Consider the following 18549-nt stretch of genomic DNA (forward strand, 5'->3'; position numbering starts at 1 on the left):
TTAAATTCCATCAACCATTCCTCTGCCCACCTGGCCAATTGATCCAGTTCCTTCACTATCTGCAAAACCACTAACTTTTGTATCATCAGCAAACTTGCTAACCTTGCCCTGTATGTTCTCATTGATGTAGATGACCAAATCATTGATGTAGATGACAAACAGTAACGGGCCCTGCACTAAACCCCGAGGCACACCACTAGTCACAGGCATCCAGTCTGAGAAGCAACCTTTCACCATTACCCACTGCTTCCTTCCATGGTGCCAATTTGCTATCCACTCGGCTATCTCTCCTTGGATCCCATACGATCTAACCTTTCAGAGCAGCCTACCATGTTGAACCTTGTCGAATGCCTTGCTCGAGTCCATGTACATAACATCTACATCTACAGCTCTGCCCTCATCAACCTTTTTGGACACGTCTTCAAAAAAATCAATCTGATATGTGAGACACGACCTCCCATGTACAAAACCATGCTGACTGTCCCTAATCAGCCCTTGCCCTTCCAAATGCCTGTATATCTTATCCCTCTGAATACTCTCCAGTAACTTACCAACTACAGATGTTAAGCTCACCAACCTATAGTTCCCAGCACTTTCCCTGCAGCCCTTCTTGAAAAGAGGCACAACATTAGCCACCCTCCGGTCTTCCGGCATGTCTCCTGTATTGTTCCATTTTAATATGTAACTTGAACTTATTGGGTCGGAAGAAGGGTCTCGACCAGAAACATCACCCTCTCCTTCTGCGATGCTGTCTGACCTGCTGTTTCTCCAGCTTTTGTCCATCTTGAACTTTTTTTCATCCATGCATCCTGACTTTGATATCTCAATGTATGGTTGTTAATGGAAAATTAATTTTTCTCCCTCCAATTTTTAGTAATCTTTCCCCACTTTTCCTGATTCTAACTATTAAGCTGCCATTATGTCAACGTGCATCAGTTATTTAAAATATGAGGATGAGGTGCCTCTAATTGATTCAAAGTATCTGATAACATCTATATAATTAAGTCATCTTGACCACTTCCTGTCTGCGCTGTATATTGATTTTAGAAAAAACGCTACCCAATATCGCCATGATTTTGGGCCATCATACAGTCCTCCACCACTGAGCAAGCTCCGAGGATTTTTCCCATCGATTAAAAATAAAAAAGCCTTGAGATCCTCTCGTCTGTCAATCACCGTGATGAAGGTAACGCCCATTCGGGGAGGGGGGGGGGCAGGACTTTAAAACCCCGGATGCTTGGACATGACTCGGTCACTCTGCAAGAGTGCAAGGGAGAGGCCACGCCTCTCATTCTAAGCTGTGAATGAACTGAACTGTGAGTCTGCAATGTACTTGCAGTAAATTATTTGATAGCCCTTAATGAAAATGAAATGAGTTGTTTGGACTGCCCTGTGTTTGAAACTGAAATGGTAATGAAATGAAAATGCAATCGGCTGTTTGGCCTGCCCTGTGCTTGAAACTGCAATGGCAATGGAAGCGAAATGAAAATGCAATCAGCTGTTCGGCCTGCCCTGTGCTGGAAATGGAGTTGTTGGCCTGCCTGAAACCACTAATTTCGGCCCACAAGACCCCTATTAGCCAAGAAACCAGTCTCTTTTGCCCAAAATACCCGTATTAGCCCAGGAGGAGCATTTTGGCCCAAAAGGCCCGTGCCAGGCCAGGAAAAGTCAAGGAAAAGTGCCTTTCACTGAGATTTCACTCTGATTTTTTTTTAAATTTATTAAAGTGCCCCTTCAGCCCATCAGGAGGAGTCTCTTCTCTTTTGAGAGGAAACTGAAGACTTGGAGGTTATCCCCACAGTCACGGCAACTCACTCAGGCCTGGTGGGCTGACAACTCACTCGGGCCTGGTGGGCTGGCAGCTCAGTCACTCTGGGCTGGCATCAGTAAGTATTCCCCCTGCAAGTATTAAACCTCATCCCAGTATTTTTCTCCCTCCCTTCATTGGCTCCCTGTGAGATACAGGCCATGATAGACTTTCCTCCTTCATTGCTGTGATCTGCAGAAAAAGATGAAAAATGTCTAAAATTGATTCTCCACCCTCTCCCACTTCTCTCTCACAGAATCTCTCACCTGGTTTGTGCAGAATTTCTGGCAGTTTCTGAGCTGCCATCCCACCAGGCATGAGTGACTGAGCTGCCAGCCCAGAGTGACTGAGTTGCCAGCCCACCAGGCCTGAGTGAGTTGCCAGCCCACCAGGCCTGAGTGAGTTGCCAACCCACCAGGCCTGAGTGACTGAGCTGCCAGCCCACCAGGTCTGTGACTGAGCTACCAGGCCTAGTGACGGAGCTGCCAGCCCACCAGGCCTGAGTAACTGAGCTGCCAGCCCAAGAATCCATTCGCCCCACAATGTCCATACTAGCCCTCTGGAAACCAGTTGCTTCGGCCCACAACACCCATACTAGCGCTCCAGAAAGCTTCCCCCCCACACCCCACACTGGCCACCAATATTGGAATTGATGAAGAGATGGAATATTGCGTGGGGGGACCAGCCCTCCATGGGAACATGGGACCCAACGGCTCCCACTTAGTCTAGTCAGATACTAAAGCCCACATTTCTCCTTGTATTGGGTGCAATTAACATGGGAGGATCATTGAAACATGTTTGTCTCTCGCTAAAAATATGATATCATTCACAAACATTGTCCTGCAAAATCACTTTATTGCAATAATTTTAAAATTAGTTAAGCAATATTTTTTTGCTGATGTAGATGATTATCAAATCTATAGAATCATACAGTAGGTCGCTGCTTGCTCTTGAATTGATTCTGATTTGCAATATTCTACAATGTCAGTGGTTATACATATACATAACTTTGTAACTTGGATGAAACATTTTTTTTCACAATCTTGGTAAAAAAAATTACAAACTTTTTTTAGATAGTAGATAGAATAGCCTAATTAACTTCAATTCCTGGATTCAATACCCATATCAAAATTCCCAGTGGAATGTTGAACTCCGTTCTGTTGCCATCATTAGTGGAGAAGGAACTCCCAGAGTGCTATTAGTTTGGCATTTCCAAGGTTTGACTTGGTGATGACGGACATAAGCTGGTAGATTTTCATATCAGACTGCATGCAGTTTAGAGGGGCATTTTGCAAGTTTAATTTAGTTTAGAGGTACAGGGTGGTAGGCCCTTCGGCCCATTGAGTCCGCACCGACCAGCAATCCCCACACACTTACATGGCCATACACATGCTAGGGATAATTTTACATTTACATTTATACCAAGCCAATTAGCCTACTGCCTTCGGAGTGTGGGAGTAAACCGAAGATTTCGGAAAAATCTACGCAGGTCACGGAGAGAACGTTCAAGCTCTGTACAGACAAGCACCTGTAGTCAGGATCGAACCCGGGGCTCTGGTGCTGTATCTAACTATCTATATTAAATCCATTTGCTTGCATTCATATTTAATATCCCTCCACAGCCTGCTCATTCAAATACCCGGTAAGGTATCTCTTAAATGTTAATCTTACTGCCTCCATCACCACTTCTGGCTACCCATTCTAGATACCAATTACTCTTTTCATGAAAGATACATCGCTCAGACCTCTTTAAACATCTTCTCTCTGCCCTCTAGTTTTGGACTTTTCCTATCATACTGTCCATTCACCCTATTCATGCTTCATAATGTTATGTACTTCTAATATGTCACCTCTCTGTCTTTGCTCCAGGGAAATAGAGCTGGCTAATCTAATCTCTTTGGATAACTCAAGCTCTCCAATCCAGGCAATATTCTTGCTAATCTTTTCTCTCTCTAGTTTAATCATATCCTTCCTATGTTGTGGTGACTAGAACTGCACACGATGCACCAAGTGTGTCCTAACCAACACTTTGTTTAGCTGCAACATGTATTCATTGCCCTTATACTTGAATCTTGTACATGAATGCTACTTGATTTATTAGGGCATGATTGAATGTGGCTCACATCTTGGTCAAAGAGAGGTCCTTTGGCCCACAGAGTCTTTGAGCATCAACTTCCCTTTTACATTACATTATCCATCTATATCAATCCTTTTTCATTATCCCCACCTTCCTCTCAACACCCCTTGTCTCTGACACCCACCTACATATTAGTGGCAATTTGCAATGACCAATTAACTTTCCAGCATGCATGTCTGATTTGAGAGGAAACTGAAGACTTGGAGGTTATCCCCACAGTCACGGAGAGAAGGTTAAATACACCACATAGACTGCACCGGAGGGTAAGACTGGCATAGGGCTGGGTAGATCAGCCGTAATCACATAGAATGTTGCGGCATGCTTAAGGGGCTAAGTAGTTTACTCTAGAACATATTCGTGGTGTCTTTGTGCGTTCTTGAAGGCAAGCACTATAAAGTCCAGGCATGCATAATGTTGGAATCACTCAATTTCTCCTGGTATATTTTTTCAAATGCTTGCTTCTGTTCTTCTGTGAAATGTTCCTTCCAGTCTCCAACAACTCCTAAATAACACAAAATGATGAAAACATAATCATGATGAGGCCAAGGGGAATTGGAGCTTTCTGGTTTGAGTCCTTGTATTTCCACTAACCTTTCCTCATGAATTTTCCACTTTCTTGATCCATAATTTCATTGGGAATGAGTGTGTAGTTGATCATTTTGTTTTCTTTCATATTTGCAAAAGTGCAGTGCCGTACAATTGTGTCTGTAGCTTCAGGTGATAGAGGATGCTCTAGGAAATTGCATAATTTTATGACAGAATTTCTCAGATCCTGTTGGAAGTAATAGATGAGAGTAAAACACCAATATTTGTATCAACTTTTAAAATGCATTTTCATATTTTTGTGAATTTCTCTAACTTCTTTCTCAAATGTTTGGGTTAGGTTGCAGGTGCAATGTAACATTTTCAAGACCCGATTGGTCTGAGCTACAGCACAGTGGCTAGCGCTTTGTTAAGGTGCAATTGAAAATTGTTCTTTTTCTGAAGTTGCACCTGGTAATGACCACTACTTGATCACTCCCCTTCACTTAATGCTCAAATGATTTCCCTGAGCACAAACTTGGTTCGTGTCATTTGGTGACGTCATTCAAACCTCCTGCGGGTGTGTGTGTGTGTGCGGGTGTGTGCGTGTGTGTGCGTGTCTACGGGTGTGTGTGCGGGTGTGTGCGGGTGTGTGTGTGTGCGGGTGTGTGTGTGTGCGGGTGTGTGTGTGTGTGTGTGTGTGTGTGGGTGTGTGTGTGTGTGTGTGTGTGTGTGTGTGCGCGGGTGTGTGTGTGTGCGGGTGTGTGTGTGCGCGGGTGTGTGTTTGCGGGTGTGTGCGTGTCTGCGGGTGTGTGTGTGCGTGCGGGCCTGCCAGTCTGTGCTGGCGTATCGGTCTGTGTCTTGGAGGTACTTGGACCACATTTGTCACACCTGGGACATGATATTCCCAGCATAACCCCAGGTTAGGATGCCAACCACGTAAGTAAATGACTGCCTTTTGGATCTCAACATCCACCTCTCACTCTCTTATTATGTCATGTGTGCCCAAATACCAACCCTGTGATCTTGTTTGAGTGGCAATATTTCTCATTTCAAAAGCCCTGTTGGAGCAATTGCTATGATTTCCTATAAAAACTGACCACAGTAAAACTAGGTTGAAGGGCTGGATTATGGTAGACTGCTGTCAGACTATTGAGAGGGAGAGTTTGTTTAAAAAGTACAGAACTCTGCCGTTTTCATCTTTAAGTTGAATATTTCTAATTAAGGTTGGAAACTTCAAATGCTGTAAAAATATCTTTTCAAATAATCAAATTGTGTAATAAAAGCAAAACGTTAATGTTCAATTACTACCTTTATGAGCTCCTCATAAGTGATAAATAGGAAGTTGAGTTTATCCCCGTGATTCATCCATTCTTTGATATGTTCGAACCATGATCCATAATTCACTGAAAATAATAGTAGCAGGTTTGGATTTAATATTTTGAACCTTCTTGAAGCTTATGAAGCGTATGAAGCAGAACTTTATTGTATCTATAAGAGTCGCAGAGCTGTACAGCACAGAAACAGGCCCCTTGCCCTACCTTGGACCCACTCATCAAGATGGCATATGGCTTAGTCCATTGCCTTGAGATTGACATTTGGCTCATAGCCCTCAAAACCCTTCTACATGCATACCTTTCCCAATGTCTTAAGTTGTAATTCCATTCACTTCTCTAGCTTCTTCTGGCAGCTGTTTCAAGATACGAACTACCCTCTGAGTGGAATAAGTTCCCCCTAATGAGCCTCTTAAATCTCTCCCCTCTTGCCTTAAGCCCATGCCCTCTGGTTACCTAAACAAACATGTTTAATCCTTCATTAGGTAAGCAGCACTGTCAGTATTGCAGTTCTGCACAGCTATAGTTTGGTGTACTAAATTCACATGCTGGGAGAGTCCCTTGTGCTTGTTTTCAAGAAAATATAACAGTTACTCAACGGATAAATGTTCTTATAATTTCCCTTCTATCCTTCTATCTCCCAATTGTTTATATTGTTGTAGAGTTTGGAATTTAGCTGTGGATTCTGGATTGCAGCATTAAGATACATAAACCACAGATTTTCTTCTCATTATTTAGGTGACTACGCACTTCTTTTGAGTATCTCTCACTAAATATTTAAATTACATAATTTGACTTGTGAATGCTCATTCTCATCAGTAAATGAAACTATTGTAGCTGCACAACCCCATTGGGCAAAAAAAAAACCATATCAAATGCTTTGAGATTATTCAAATTTATAATTGTGCAAAAATATTGAAGTGAGTATTATTTCCACGGACATCAGGAAATGTAAAGTTCATCATTATTGGGCCAGAATGAATGACATTTGCAATGAATGGGATTTTTTTTTCTAGACAGAAACAATTTTCCAGCATGGATCAAAGTTTGAAGTGCCTACTTTTGAAATCATACTTGATATTTTGCAAATAAATAGGATCAAAGTGCATACCTTCTCCAGTTACAAATTTCTCCAGAAATTCCCCAAAGGTTCCCGGCTCGGGTAGGAATTTTGCCATTTTGTGAAAATGATAAAATGAAACAATGATGTCCTTTGGATTTCTTGCGACATAAATAACCTGCGTAAATGGGCAATGTTAAGTCTTCACCAAACAATGATATATATTTGATACAACGGACAAAAACATTGACAAAAGTTAAGACATTGGTACAATAAACCAAAGATATTTCCTTGACTACAGTATAATAATTGGGAAAAAATTGATATTAAATTTTTGGAAAAACCCAACAACCCCCACCATCACGATGTCGGAGACCTTACATTTGGAAAAAATTAGATATGTTTTAATTGACAAACCAGAATTATTTATTAGAATATGGTCTCCATTTATAGATTACTTGAAGGGGTAGATTGGACCGGCGCGGAGGAAGATGTTGTTAAGCTGGAAAGAAAGCAGAGAAGATTTACGAGGATGTTGCCAGGACTCGAGGGTCTGAGCTATAGGGAAAGGTTGTGCAGACTAGGTCTTCATTCCTTGGCTTGCAGGAGGATGAGAAGTGGTCTTATAGAGCTGTACAAAATCATGAGAGGAATAGATTGGGTAGACACATTGTCTTTTGCCCGAGTAGGTGAATCGAGAACCAGAGGTTTAAGGTGAAGGGGGAAAGATTTGGAGGAACCTGTGGGGTAACTTTTTTTCACAATGGGTGATGGGTGTATGGAACCAGCTGCCAGAGGAGGTAGTTGAGGCAGGTATTATCGCAAACGTTAAGAAGCATTTAGACAGGTACATGGATAGGATAGTTTTAGAGAGGAATGTGGGTCAAATGCAGGCAGGTGGGACTAGTGTAGATGGGGCATGTCAGTTGGAGTGGGCACATTGGAACGAAGAGCCTGTTTCTGCGCTGTATGATGTGATGACTCTATAAGAAATGGTTGGGGTAAATAAACCCTGTATTTTCTACATATGGAAAACATGAATCGCATCCAAAATGGATGGATCACTTATTGACTCAATCAAGTACAGCCCAACCTGACGTGTATAATCTCTCTCCTTGTTTAACTGGATTGTTTGTAAAGTTCCACTGTAGCTACTGTTGCAAATAGATCACAGTATAAGCTAGTACTAAATTATTTGGGAGGTTGCGGTAGAAGTCCGGGGGAAAATGCAGATAGTCCAGGAAGTGTAGTAGTTCTGATATTAGAAAGTGAACGTTAGCAGTGAACAAGGGAATAATGTTTAGTGCAAGGTAAAGCCAACAATGTGTGATATCATAGTTAAAGTAAGAAACGTTGCTGTAGGAATAGAAGTGTGTGGAGCGATTATATTTTGTAAGTGTAGGATTCATTATCTGCACAGTAGCTGAGAGGTTAACGGTATAACTTAAGGCCCTGTCCCACTTTCCCGAGTTACTCACGAACTCTCCCGAGTTTTCCCCTTGATTCGAACTCGGAGAATTACGGTAATAGCCATTCGTAGGTACTCAGGGCTATTTTTTTTCACTCGTGGACATTTTTCAACGTTGAATAAACGTCCAAACTTACCTGATGCCCCGAGTTCCTACGGCTGGCAATACGAACCGCTACGAAACATCTACGGACTCGCTACCGACATTCCCCGAGTTCGAATCAAGGGGAAAACTCAAGGAGAGTTTGTGAGTAACTCGGTAAAGTGGGACAGGGCCTTTCGTTGTAAATAAAATTCAGTAAAGGTCAACAACACTGAGTGGAGTGATGTTTAAAGCCTGGTTTTGTTCTCAATCAAGCCTGCCTGGTTCTCCATTAAATGGTTTCTCTTGGAACCAGTATGTGTTGGAAACAGCGTGCACTGTTCCCGCTGTAAAGCCACTAAAGTGATAATGAGACAAGATGATGTGCCTTGGAATGATTCATGCCGAGTTCATTGAGATTATTTTTCAAACACAAATTAATAACCATTTTAAAATATAGTGTGGCAAAGCAGTATTTTTCACCAAGTTTATCTCAACATGATCTAACTTCGACTCACAACTTCATTTTGTAAAGGTACACAAAAATGCTGGAGAAACTCAGTGAGTCTGAAGGAGGGTTTCGGCCCGAAATGTTGCCTATTTCCTTCGCTCCATAGATGCAGCTGCACCCGCTGAGTTTCTCCAGCATTTTTGTGTACCTTCGATTTTCCAGCATCTGCAGTTCCTTCTTAAAGAATTCATTTTGTAAAGCATCTTTAACTGAAATAAGAATGTTCAAAGATGCTATAAGGAGCTTTATCAAACAGAATATTGATACCTAACCACAAGGAGAGATGTAGGCAAATGACCTAGAACTTGATTGAGAGGGCAGGTTTTGGAGAGCAATTTGACAGGAGGGGGTGCAACAGAGAAAGGAAATGATCTCGCGGCCGATCAACAGCACTATATGACAATATAGTTTTTCTATTCCTATTCCTAACCTTTGCCACACTGCAGCTTCCACAATGTGCTGCTGTACAGCTACCATATCCTTTGCCACACTGCAGCTTCCACAACGGCATTAGGAGAGGGGCCAGACCTTGTCATCTGAAAGCATAGCTGACAGTGGTAGTGAGCTTTAGATTTGGGAATGTTCGAGAGGCCAGAATTAAAGAGCAGAATTATTTGTCAGGAGATTGTAGGGCTGACAGAGGTTGGAAGGAGTTACAAAATTATTGTTTTTGAAACTTGTAATTGAAGGAATTAAAATGCAGAACCACAAGGCAAAATGTTGGTCCCAGTGTGATCATGTGTGACCCTTTCAGCAGAAGTTCAGCAAAGCACTGGCTTGGTTGTGACAGTCCAAGGCTGGAAGGTCACTTTCAGGGCAGTCATTTTTAAGTTGACAATTTCTGAATAATTCTTGTCTTTTGGGCTGTAATGCAGGAATATTGGACTCATTCAAGAACACAAAACAAAAACAAACTGCTGGAGGGACTCAGTGGGCCAGGCAGCATCTGTGGGGGTAGAGTGATAGTTGACATTTCTGGTCGGGACGCCATATTAGGACTGTGCTGAGGGAAGGTAGCCAGTATAAAGGGCCTGTCCCACTTTCATGACCTAATTCAGGAGGACCTCTGCCCTGAACACTCTCCCCAGCCCTCAATAACACTTTTTCTTTCCTCTTCCACCAAGTTCCATCTGCCCATCCATCCTCCCTTATCCAGCCCCACATCTCACCGTCCCCATCAGATTCTAGTATCTGCAACCCTTCTTTCACCCATCACCTTCCCGCCTCTGTCTCTGCCTCCACCCTCCCCTCCTCTTACCTGGCCCCTTCATCTCCTCATCCCCCCCCCCCTCACCTGCATCAACCTATCGCTTGCCAGCCTCTGCACTTAAGGTCATAAGGAATAGTAGTAGAATTAGGCCATTCGGCCCATCAAGTCTACTCCTCCATTCAACCGTGGTTGATCTTACTCTCCCTCCTAATCCCATTCTCCTGCATTCTCTCCATAACCCCTGACACCCATACTAATCAAGAATCTATCTACTCTGCCTTAAAAATATCCACTGACTTGACCTCAACAGCCTTCCATGGCAAAGAATTCCAGATTCACCACCCATTGATTAAATACATTTCTCCTCATCTCCTTCCCAAAAGAACTTCCTTTAATTCTGAAAACTCTTCATACTGGTTACCTCCTCTCAATACTCTCAATCCTGATGCAAGCTGGGTCTCAAGCCCAAATGTTGCCCATTCCTTTACCGTCTCCACGGCCTGACTCCAAAACGTTACTCCAGAGTTGCTGCCCATCCCGCTGAGTTACTCCAGCACTTTGTATCTAGCCACTGCCTGTCCCGCTGAGTTACTCCAGCATTTTGTGTCTATTCACTGCCTGACCTGCTGAGTTCCTCCAACAATGTATTACCCTATCCTGTTGCACCTGGCAAAAAAATAATAATGAAGCCAATCTCAACACTAGCGTCTGCAGCCTCTTGTGCCCACATCACGCTAGTTACTGAGTTTGCCTACCTTTGCATTGGTCTGTTTGAGAGACTTGGCGAGGAAGTGATAGGGAAGGTGCGTGGTGAGGATTCGTTGATGCAGCATGTTCGGCACAACATTCTCACAGTAATAATGTTCAATCCAGGGCGTCCGAAGCCAGTTTGGGGTTGTGTTAGCAAGCTGTGGATTCCCATCATTGTAAATAATCGTGAGAATCTCCTGCATCCATGTGGTGCCTGCGGAAAAGTAATTTGTGTTAATCATTGTAGCTTCCTTTATTGTCACGTGTACTGAGGTACAGTGAAAAGTTTTTGTTGCGTGTTAACCAGTCAATGAATAGACACAAGAGACATAATTACAATCACACCACCCACTGTGTACAGATGAAGGATAATGTGTACAATATTTAGTGAAAAATAAAGTTCGACTAATGATAATTCAAAGGTCTCCAATGAGGTAGATGGGAGAGGACTGTTCAGTTGCCTGATAACAGCTGGGAAGAAACTGTCCCCGAATCTGGAGGTGTGCATTTTCCTGATGCAAGAGGCGAGAAGAGGGAGTGACCAAGTCCTTGATCATGCTGCTGGCCTTGCTATGGCAGCGTGTAGTGTAGATGGAGTCAATGGAAGGGAGGTTGGTTTTGGCGATGGTCTGGGATGCGTCTACAATTTTTCGCAGTTTTGGATGGAGCTGTTCCCAAACCTTGCTGTGTTGCATCCCAATAAAATACTTTCTACGGCGCATCTGTAGAAGTTGTGGAGGGTTGCTGGGGACATGCCAAACTTCCTAAGTATAGGCATTGATGTGCTTTCATGGTCATAGGTTCGATGCCGCTGGTCCAAGACAAATTGATGGTGATATTTATTCCAAAGAACTTTTAGCTTTCGACTATAGGAGCAAAGAGGTCCTTCTGCAGTTGTACGGAGCCCTAATGAGACCACACCTGGAGTATTGTGTGCAGTTTTGGTTCCCTAATTTGAGGAAGGACATTCTTGCTATTGAGGGAGTGCAACGTAGGTTTACAAGGTTAATTCTCGGGATGGCGGGACCGTCATATGCTGAGAGAATGGACCAGCTGGGCTTGTACACTCTGGAGTTTAGAAGGATGAGAGGATACCTCATTGAAACATATAGGATTGTTGAGGGTTTGGACACGCTAGAGGCAGGAAACATTTTCCCAATGTTGAGGGAGTCCAGGGGCCACAGTTTATGGAAAAAGTGTTTCCTCATCTCCGTTCTAAATGGCTTACTCCTTATTAAGCCATTTAGAACGGAGATGATGAAACACTTTTTCTCACAGAGAGTTGCGCATCTGTGAAATTCTCTGCCACAGAGGGCGGTGGAGGCGGGTTCTCTGGGTGCTTTCAAGAGAGAGCTAGATAGGGCTCTTAAAAATAGCGGGGTCAGGGGATATGGGGAGAAGGCAGGAACAGGGTACTGATTGGGGATGATCAGCCGTGATCACATTGAATGGCGGTGCTGGCTCGAATGGCCGAATGGCCTACACCTGCACCTATTGTCTATAGACTATCTATTTAATGCCATCAACGTGTGTGCAGCTTTGCTTCCTGAAATCAATCACAATCTCCTTTGTCTTGCGAACATTGAGGTAGAGGTTGTTATCTTGGCACCAGGTTACGAGATTCTCATTCTCCTTCCTGTGCCTCGTCATTATTTGATACATAACCCACAATGTAGTGTTGCAGAGGCGGAGGTACTATCCAATTTAAGGCGCTTGGGGCATGTCGGGAGCCCTGCTTAAAAGTTTCATTTGACACAGTGGAATACTTAGAACTTGCTGCTTTGTAATTAGATTTTTAATTTGAGGTCAGGACAAATTGTTTCATGTTTAAGGTGTCATTCCTAACTGTCATGTTGTCACTTGCGGGTGGAGCACCAAGGCAAATTCCTTGTATGTGAATATACCTGGCCAATAAACTTTTTCATTCATTCATTCATGATGCACAGAAGTATCGCCCGTGCAATGTTTATATTGTGGATATTCAGCCCTATAAGAACCAGCGCCTCTTCCCCTCTTCGGCCCTAACGGAGCATTCCCTCAATTCCATCTCACTCCATACTTCCATCACACCCTCCGTAACATCTTCCAGTGTAGCAGCAGGAGCTGTACTGCCTGTTATTTTACCTGCTCCCTTTATCCCGTGCTGGCCCTCAACCACTTCTTCCAGCGGAAACTTCATTTTCCTGCAGACATTTCATTTTGTTATATTGCATTCACACCCATGGTGCAAATGTTCATAGGGAAAGTGAACTCTAAATCAAGAACTATTTGTCGACACTTCTGCTTACTGTAAGCTCGATTGTGAGCTTCTGCTTGCCTGTCGCTTTAATTTTCTATGTGCAGGAAGGAACTGCAGATGCTGGTTTAAATCGAAGGTAGACACAAAATGCTGGAGTAACTCAGCGGGACTGCCAGCATCTCTGGAGAGAAGGAATGGGTGACATAGACATAGAAAATAGGTGCACAGGAGGCCATTCAGCCCTTCGAGCCAGCACCGCCATTCATTGTGATCATGGCTGATCGTCCCCAATCAATAACCCGTGCCTGCCTTCTCCCAATATCCCTTGATTCCACTACCCCTTAGAGCTCTATCTAACTCTCTCTTAAATCCATCTAGAGATTTGGCTTCATCTGCCCTCGATTTGGCCTCCACTGCCAAACGTTTCGGGTCGAGACCCTTCTTCAGATTCTTTCATTTCTATCCTATTTTGACTTCTGTATTTATTGGGCCAATAAGTCTGAGATGATTCAGAACTCATTTGTCATCTAGGTATTGTACACCCGCTGAGGTTCAACATGTTTTGACACAAACTCATGAGATCTACAGTTCCCATTATTTTAGATCGTGGCTGTGGTGTCAATTATGCGTTTAGTCAAAGGCCTAATGCATTGTTCCACAGTTCATAGCCAGGTTAAACCGCAACCTATTAGCGTCTACATGTAACCCTGTCAGAAAACTGCATTCGGAGCCTTTTCAAATACTTGTACTCAAACAATGAGAAATTGTCAAGAACATGCATTCACACTGACATAGTAAATACTGGAAAGGAACTATAAAAAATGAAATGTATGAAAACGTAGGTAACAATATCTGAAATTCCCTTGTTCACAAGTTGCATGTCTTGCCCAACTCCCTCTTAGAAACATAGAAATTAGGTGCAGGAGTAGGCCATTCGGCCCTTCGAGCCTGCACCGCCATTCAATATGATCATGGCTGATCATCCATCTCAGTATCCCGTACCTGCCTTCTCTCCATACCCTCTGATCCCCTTAGCCACAAGGGCCACATCTAACTCCCTCTTAAATATAGCCAATGAACTGGCCTCGACTACCCTCTGTGGCAGAGAGTTCCAGAGATTCACCACTCTCTGTGTGAAAAAAGGTTCTTCTCATCTCGGTTTTAAAGGATTTCTCCCTTATCCTTAAGCTCTGACCCCGTGTCCTGGACTCCCCTAACATCGCAAACAATCATCCTGCATCTAGCCTGTCGAACCCCTTAAGAATTGTGTAAGTTTCTATAAGATCCCCTCTCGGTCTCCTAAATTCTAGAGAGTATAAACCAAGTCTATCCAGTCTTTCTTCATAAGACAGTCCTGACATCCCAGGAATCAGCCTGGTGAACCTTCTCTGCACTCTGCACTCCCTCTATGGCAAGAATGTCCTTCCTCAGATTTGGAGACCAAAACTGTACGCAATACTACAGGTGTGGTCTCACCAAGACCCTGTACAACTGCAGTAGAACCTCCCTGCTCCTATACTCAAATCCTTTTGCTATGACATTTGCCTGACATTTGCCAGCGATGTTTCTACCTTTGGCAAATCGTGAATAGTGTTTAGGAGAGGTATCTGACGCGCAGGTGCTCTTACCTGATTTGGGATAAGTAACGATCATTGCGTCGGTGTCATGAAACTTGAACTTCTGGGCGGATTCTAAAGATTTCAGCGTGTGCAGGTGCCCCGGAAAGTTAATGCCTGAATACCGAACTGTTACATCAAGGTTCGCCATGGCTGGTGCAGCTTGCAGTGAGTGAACTTCTTCCGACGGCTCAGAGAGCAGGTTTTTTATGCCCCAGTAACAGGAAACCAGTTGCCATTCTCTGCACCGGCCCCTCCCTCCAGGAGGAAGTTGTGGTTTTTTTTGGCTCTTGCATTTTTTGATCAAATCCCCCACACAATGAGTTCTTCTCTGAAAATTAATTACAGATTTCCCCAAATATTTTGGTGAGGCCTTCAGTAGTTGCAAGCTGGTGTATGACATGGAACCTATAACAGCAGTGCAGCCTTAACCCATTGAGTTCCGCAGCAGATATTAAAAAACGCATTTCCCCAGCTATCTCAGCCTCTGCTCGCAGTAGTTTGTGGTCGTGGGTAATTTCAGTCAATGTGCAGTCAATTGCATTTCATTGTAGTCCATGGAATGCCATCTTGACCTGGAGTAATACCCAATCATAGGCAATTAGGCAACCCCAGTCTGAAGAAGGATCTCGACCCACAACATCAACAGAAATTTTGTCAATAGATATTTTTAAGGCAGAGATAGATAGATTCTTGATCAGTACAATGTCAGGAGTTATGGGGAGAAGGCAGGAGAATGGGATTAGGAGGGAGAGGTAGATCAGCCATAATTGAATGGCAGAGTAGACTTGATGGGCCGAATGGCCTAATTCTGCTGCTATCACTTATGACCTTATAACGTCACCTATCCATGTTCTCCAGAGATACTACTTGACCTGCTGAGTTACTCCAGCACTTTGAATCCCAGTAAACTATCTCAAATATATTACCTTAAAGCTGAAATGAACTGTTTTGAAAAATGTTTTAATTTTCATTTGGGATATTGTTTTGCACAAATATATTGGTGCTTGGAGACTCTGTGGCTGTTGTCACCATGACTTGTGAGGAAGTGCAACTTGGTGCTCATCAGGTAAGGTCTGCTTCTGCTTGCCTTTTCAAACCACGATTCTCCATTTGATGTAATGAAACACTTCATGCAGCCATTGTTTGTTTATGAGTTACTCACCTAGAAACACAGAAATGACTTAACAAAATTGGGAAACTGAATTTTAAGTTCAATTCTTTAGTGTCCTAAAAATGCTGCACAAAAGAACATTGCCATCATTCTTTCTATTGAAATGATTAAAAAGACATCCCTTATTCCAATCTGTACCGCATCATGCAGCATGTGTGATGGAGGTTCAACCGCGGACATCAAAGATTATGAGGAGAAGGCCGGAGAATGGGGTTGAGTGGGAAAAATTGATCAGCCATGATTGAATAGCGGAGAAGACTCGATGGGCTGAATGGCCTAATTCTGAATTCCAGAGTTGAGGTGGGAGTGACTGCGCTTGATATCAAGACAATATTTGACCGAGTGTGTGGTCAGGTAACACGGGTAAAACTGTTGAGCATCAAGACTAAAACATTCTAGTGGCTGGAGTCACCGCCAAGTTTGATTATCCCATCCCCAGGACATTAGGGCAAGAGCTCCTCAAGGTCACGTCCCAGCTGACCTATCAATGACCTATCTCCCAGTTTGGCAAAAGAATAAATCAGGGAAGGTAATGCATCTGTGGATAACAAGGGAAATCAGGGATAGCATCAAAACAAAAGATGAGGCATACAAATTAGCTAGAAAAAGCAGCCTACCAGAGGACTGGGAGAAATTCAGAGTCCAGCAAAGGAGGACAAATGGCTTAATTAGGAAAGGGAAAATAGATTATGAAAGAAAACTGTCAGGGAACATAAAAACTGACTGCAAACGTTTTTATGGATATGTGAAAAGAAAGAGATTAGTTAAAACAAATGGAGGGAGAGAGAAAACGGGGAATTACAGACCAGTTAGTCTGACATGGGTAGTGGAGAAACTGCTAGAGCCAGTTATTAAAGTTGGGATAGCAGCTCATTTGGAAAGTGGTGAAATCATTGGACAAAGTCAGCATGGATTTATGAAATGTAAATCATGTCTGACGAATCTTATAGAATTTTTCGAGGATGTAACTAGTAGAGTGGATAAGGGAGAACCAGTGGATGTGTTATATCTGGACTTTCAGAAGGCTTTCCACAAGGTCCCACATAAGAGATTAGTATACAAACTTAAAGCACACGGTATTGGGGGTTCAGTATTGATGTGGATAGAGAACTGGCTGGCAGACAGGAAGAAAAGAGTAGGAGTTAACGGGTCCTTTTCAGAATGGCAGGCAGTGACTAGTGGGGTACCGCAAGGCTCAGTGCTGGGACCCCAACTATTTACAATATATTAATGATTTAGACGAGGGAATTGAATGCAACATCTCCAAGTTTGCGGATGACACAAAGCTGGGGGGCAGTGTTAGGTTATCCACTTTGGTGGCAAAAACTGGAAAGTAGATTATTACCTGAATGGTGGCCGATTAGGAAAAGGGGAGATGCAACGAGACCTGGGTGTTATCGTACACCAGTCATTGAAAATAGGCATGCAGGTGCAGCAGGCAGTAAAGAAAGCGAATGGTATGTTAGCATTCATAGCAAAAGGATTTGAGTAAAGGAGCAGGGAGGTTCTACTGCAGTTGTACCACACCTGGAGTATTGCGTTCAGTTTTGGTCTCCTAATCGGAGGAAGGACATTCTTGCCATAGAGGGAGTACAGAGAAGGTTCACCAGACTGATTCCTGGGATGTCAGGACTTTCATATGAAGAAAGACTGGATAGACTCGGCTTGTACTCGCTAGAATTTAGAAGATTGAGGGGGGATCTTATAGAAACTTACAAAATTCTTAAGGGGTTGGACAGGCTAGATGCAGGGAGATTGTTCCGATGTTGGGGAAGTCCAGAACAAGGGGTCACAGTTTAAAGATAAAGGGGAAATCTTTTAGGACTGAGTTGAGAAAAACATTTTTTACACAGAGAGTGGTGAATCTCTGGAATTCTCTGCCGCAGAAGGTAGTTAAGGCCAGTTCATTGGCTATATTTAAGAGGGAGTTAGATGTGGCCCTTGTGGCTAAAGGAATCAGAGGGTATGGCGAGAAAGCAGGTACAGGATACAGAGTTGGATGATCAGCCATGATCATATTGAATGGTGGTGCAGGCTCGAAGGGCTGAATGGCCTACTCCTGCACCTATTTTCTATGTTTCTATGTTTCTCCAAACCAGAAGGCCAAGGATGGGGATGTTCACTAATGATTCCCAATGTTCAATTCCATTTACGGCTCTAGCAAATGCAGCAGCCCATGTCTACGTGCAACAAGATATAAACAGTATTGAAACATGGGCTGACTTGTAAATAACCATTGCCCCACGAAGGAAACAAGCAGTGTGAGAACGTAACTATTTATATTTGATATGCAGTGATGTTGCGGTCACCTAAACACCAACACCATCCCCCACCCGTGACATTCACTTGCTTTCCCACCGGCTCACACTAGATGCAGTTTGTACTATGTACGAAATGCAGTGTAATTACACCCTGGGCAACTCTAACAGCACCTCCTGCTAGCAATCCTTCCTATCAAGAAGGGCACCACCACCGACATGTTCCCGTTGAAGTCATTTGCCCAGCATGGAAATGTATGTTTTTCACTTTGTCATCATTGTTACAAAAAGCTGGAACTTGCAACCCAAGAGCAAGTGAGAATACGTTCACCAGAAAGATTGCCGCAGTTCAAGAAGGTAGCTCACTGCTACACTTCAAAA

The 18549-nt window shown here is 43.3% G+C and overlaps 1 protein-coding gene across 1 annotated transcript; it reads right to left on the reverse strand.

Moving 5' to 3' along the window:
* Positions 1–2551: 2551 nt before the first annotated feature.
* sult5a1 (sulfotransferase family 5A, member 1) lies at positions 2552–14925 on the reverse strand. The gene is made up of 6 exons (XM_055649029.1): positions 14749–14925; positions 10887–11095; positions 6912–7038; positions 5778–5872; positions 4536–4716; positions 2552–4446 (listed from the first exon to the last, which is right to left on the reverse strand). Exons 1-6 carry the CDS (start codon positions 14885–14887, stop codon positions 4334–4336), a joined length of 864 nt encoding a protein of 287 aa, XP_055505004.1. The 5' UTR covers positions 14888–14925; the 3' UTR covers positions 2552–4333.
* Between the last annotated feature and the right edge of the window lie 3624 nt (positions 14926–18549).

Source organism: Leucoraja erinacea, chromosome 17 (assembly GCF_028641065.1).
Source record: "Leucoraja erinacea ecotype New England chromosome 17, Leri_hhj_1, whole genome shotgun sequence".
Classification (NCBI taxonomy): domain Eukaryota; kingdom Metazoa; phylum Chordata; class Chondrichthyes; order Rajiformes; family Rajidae; genus Leucoraja; species Leucoraja erinaceus.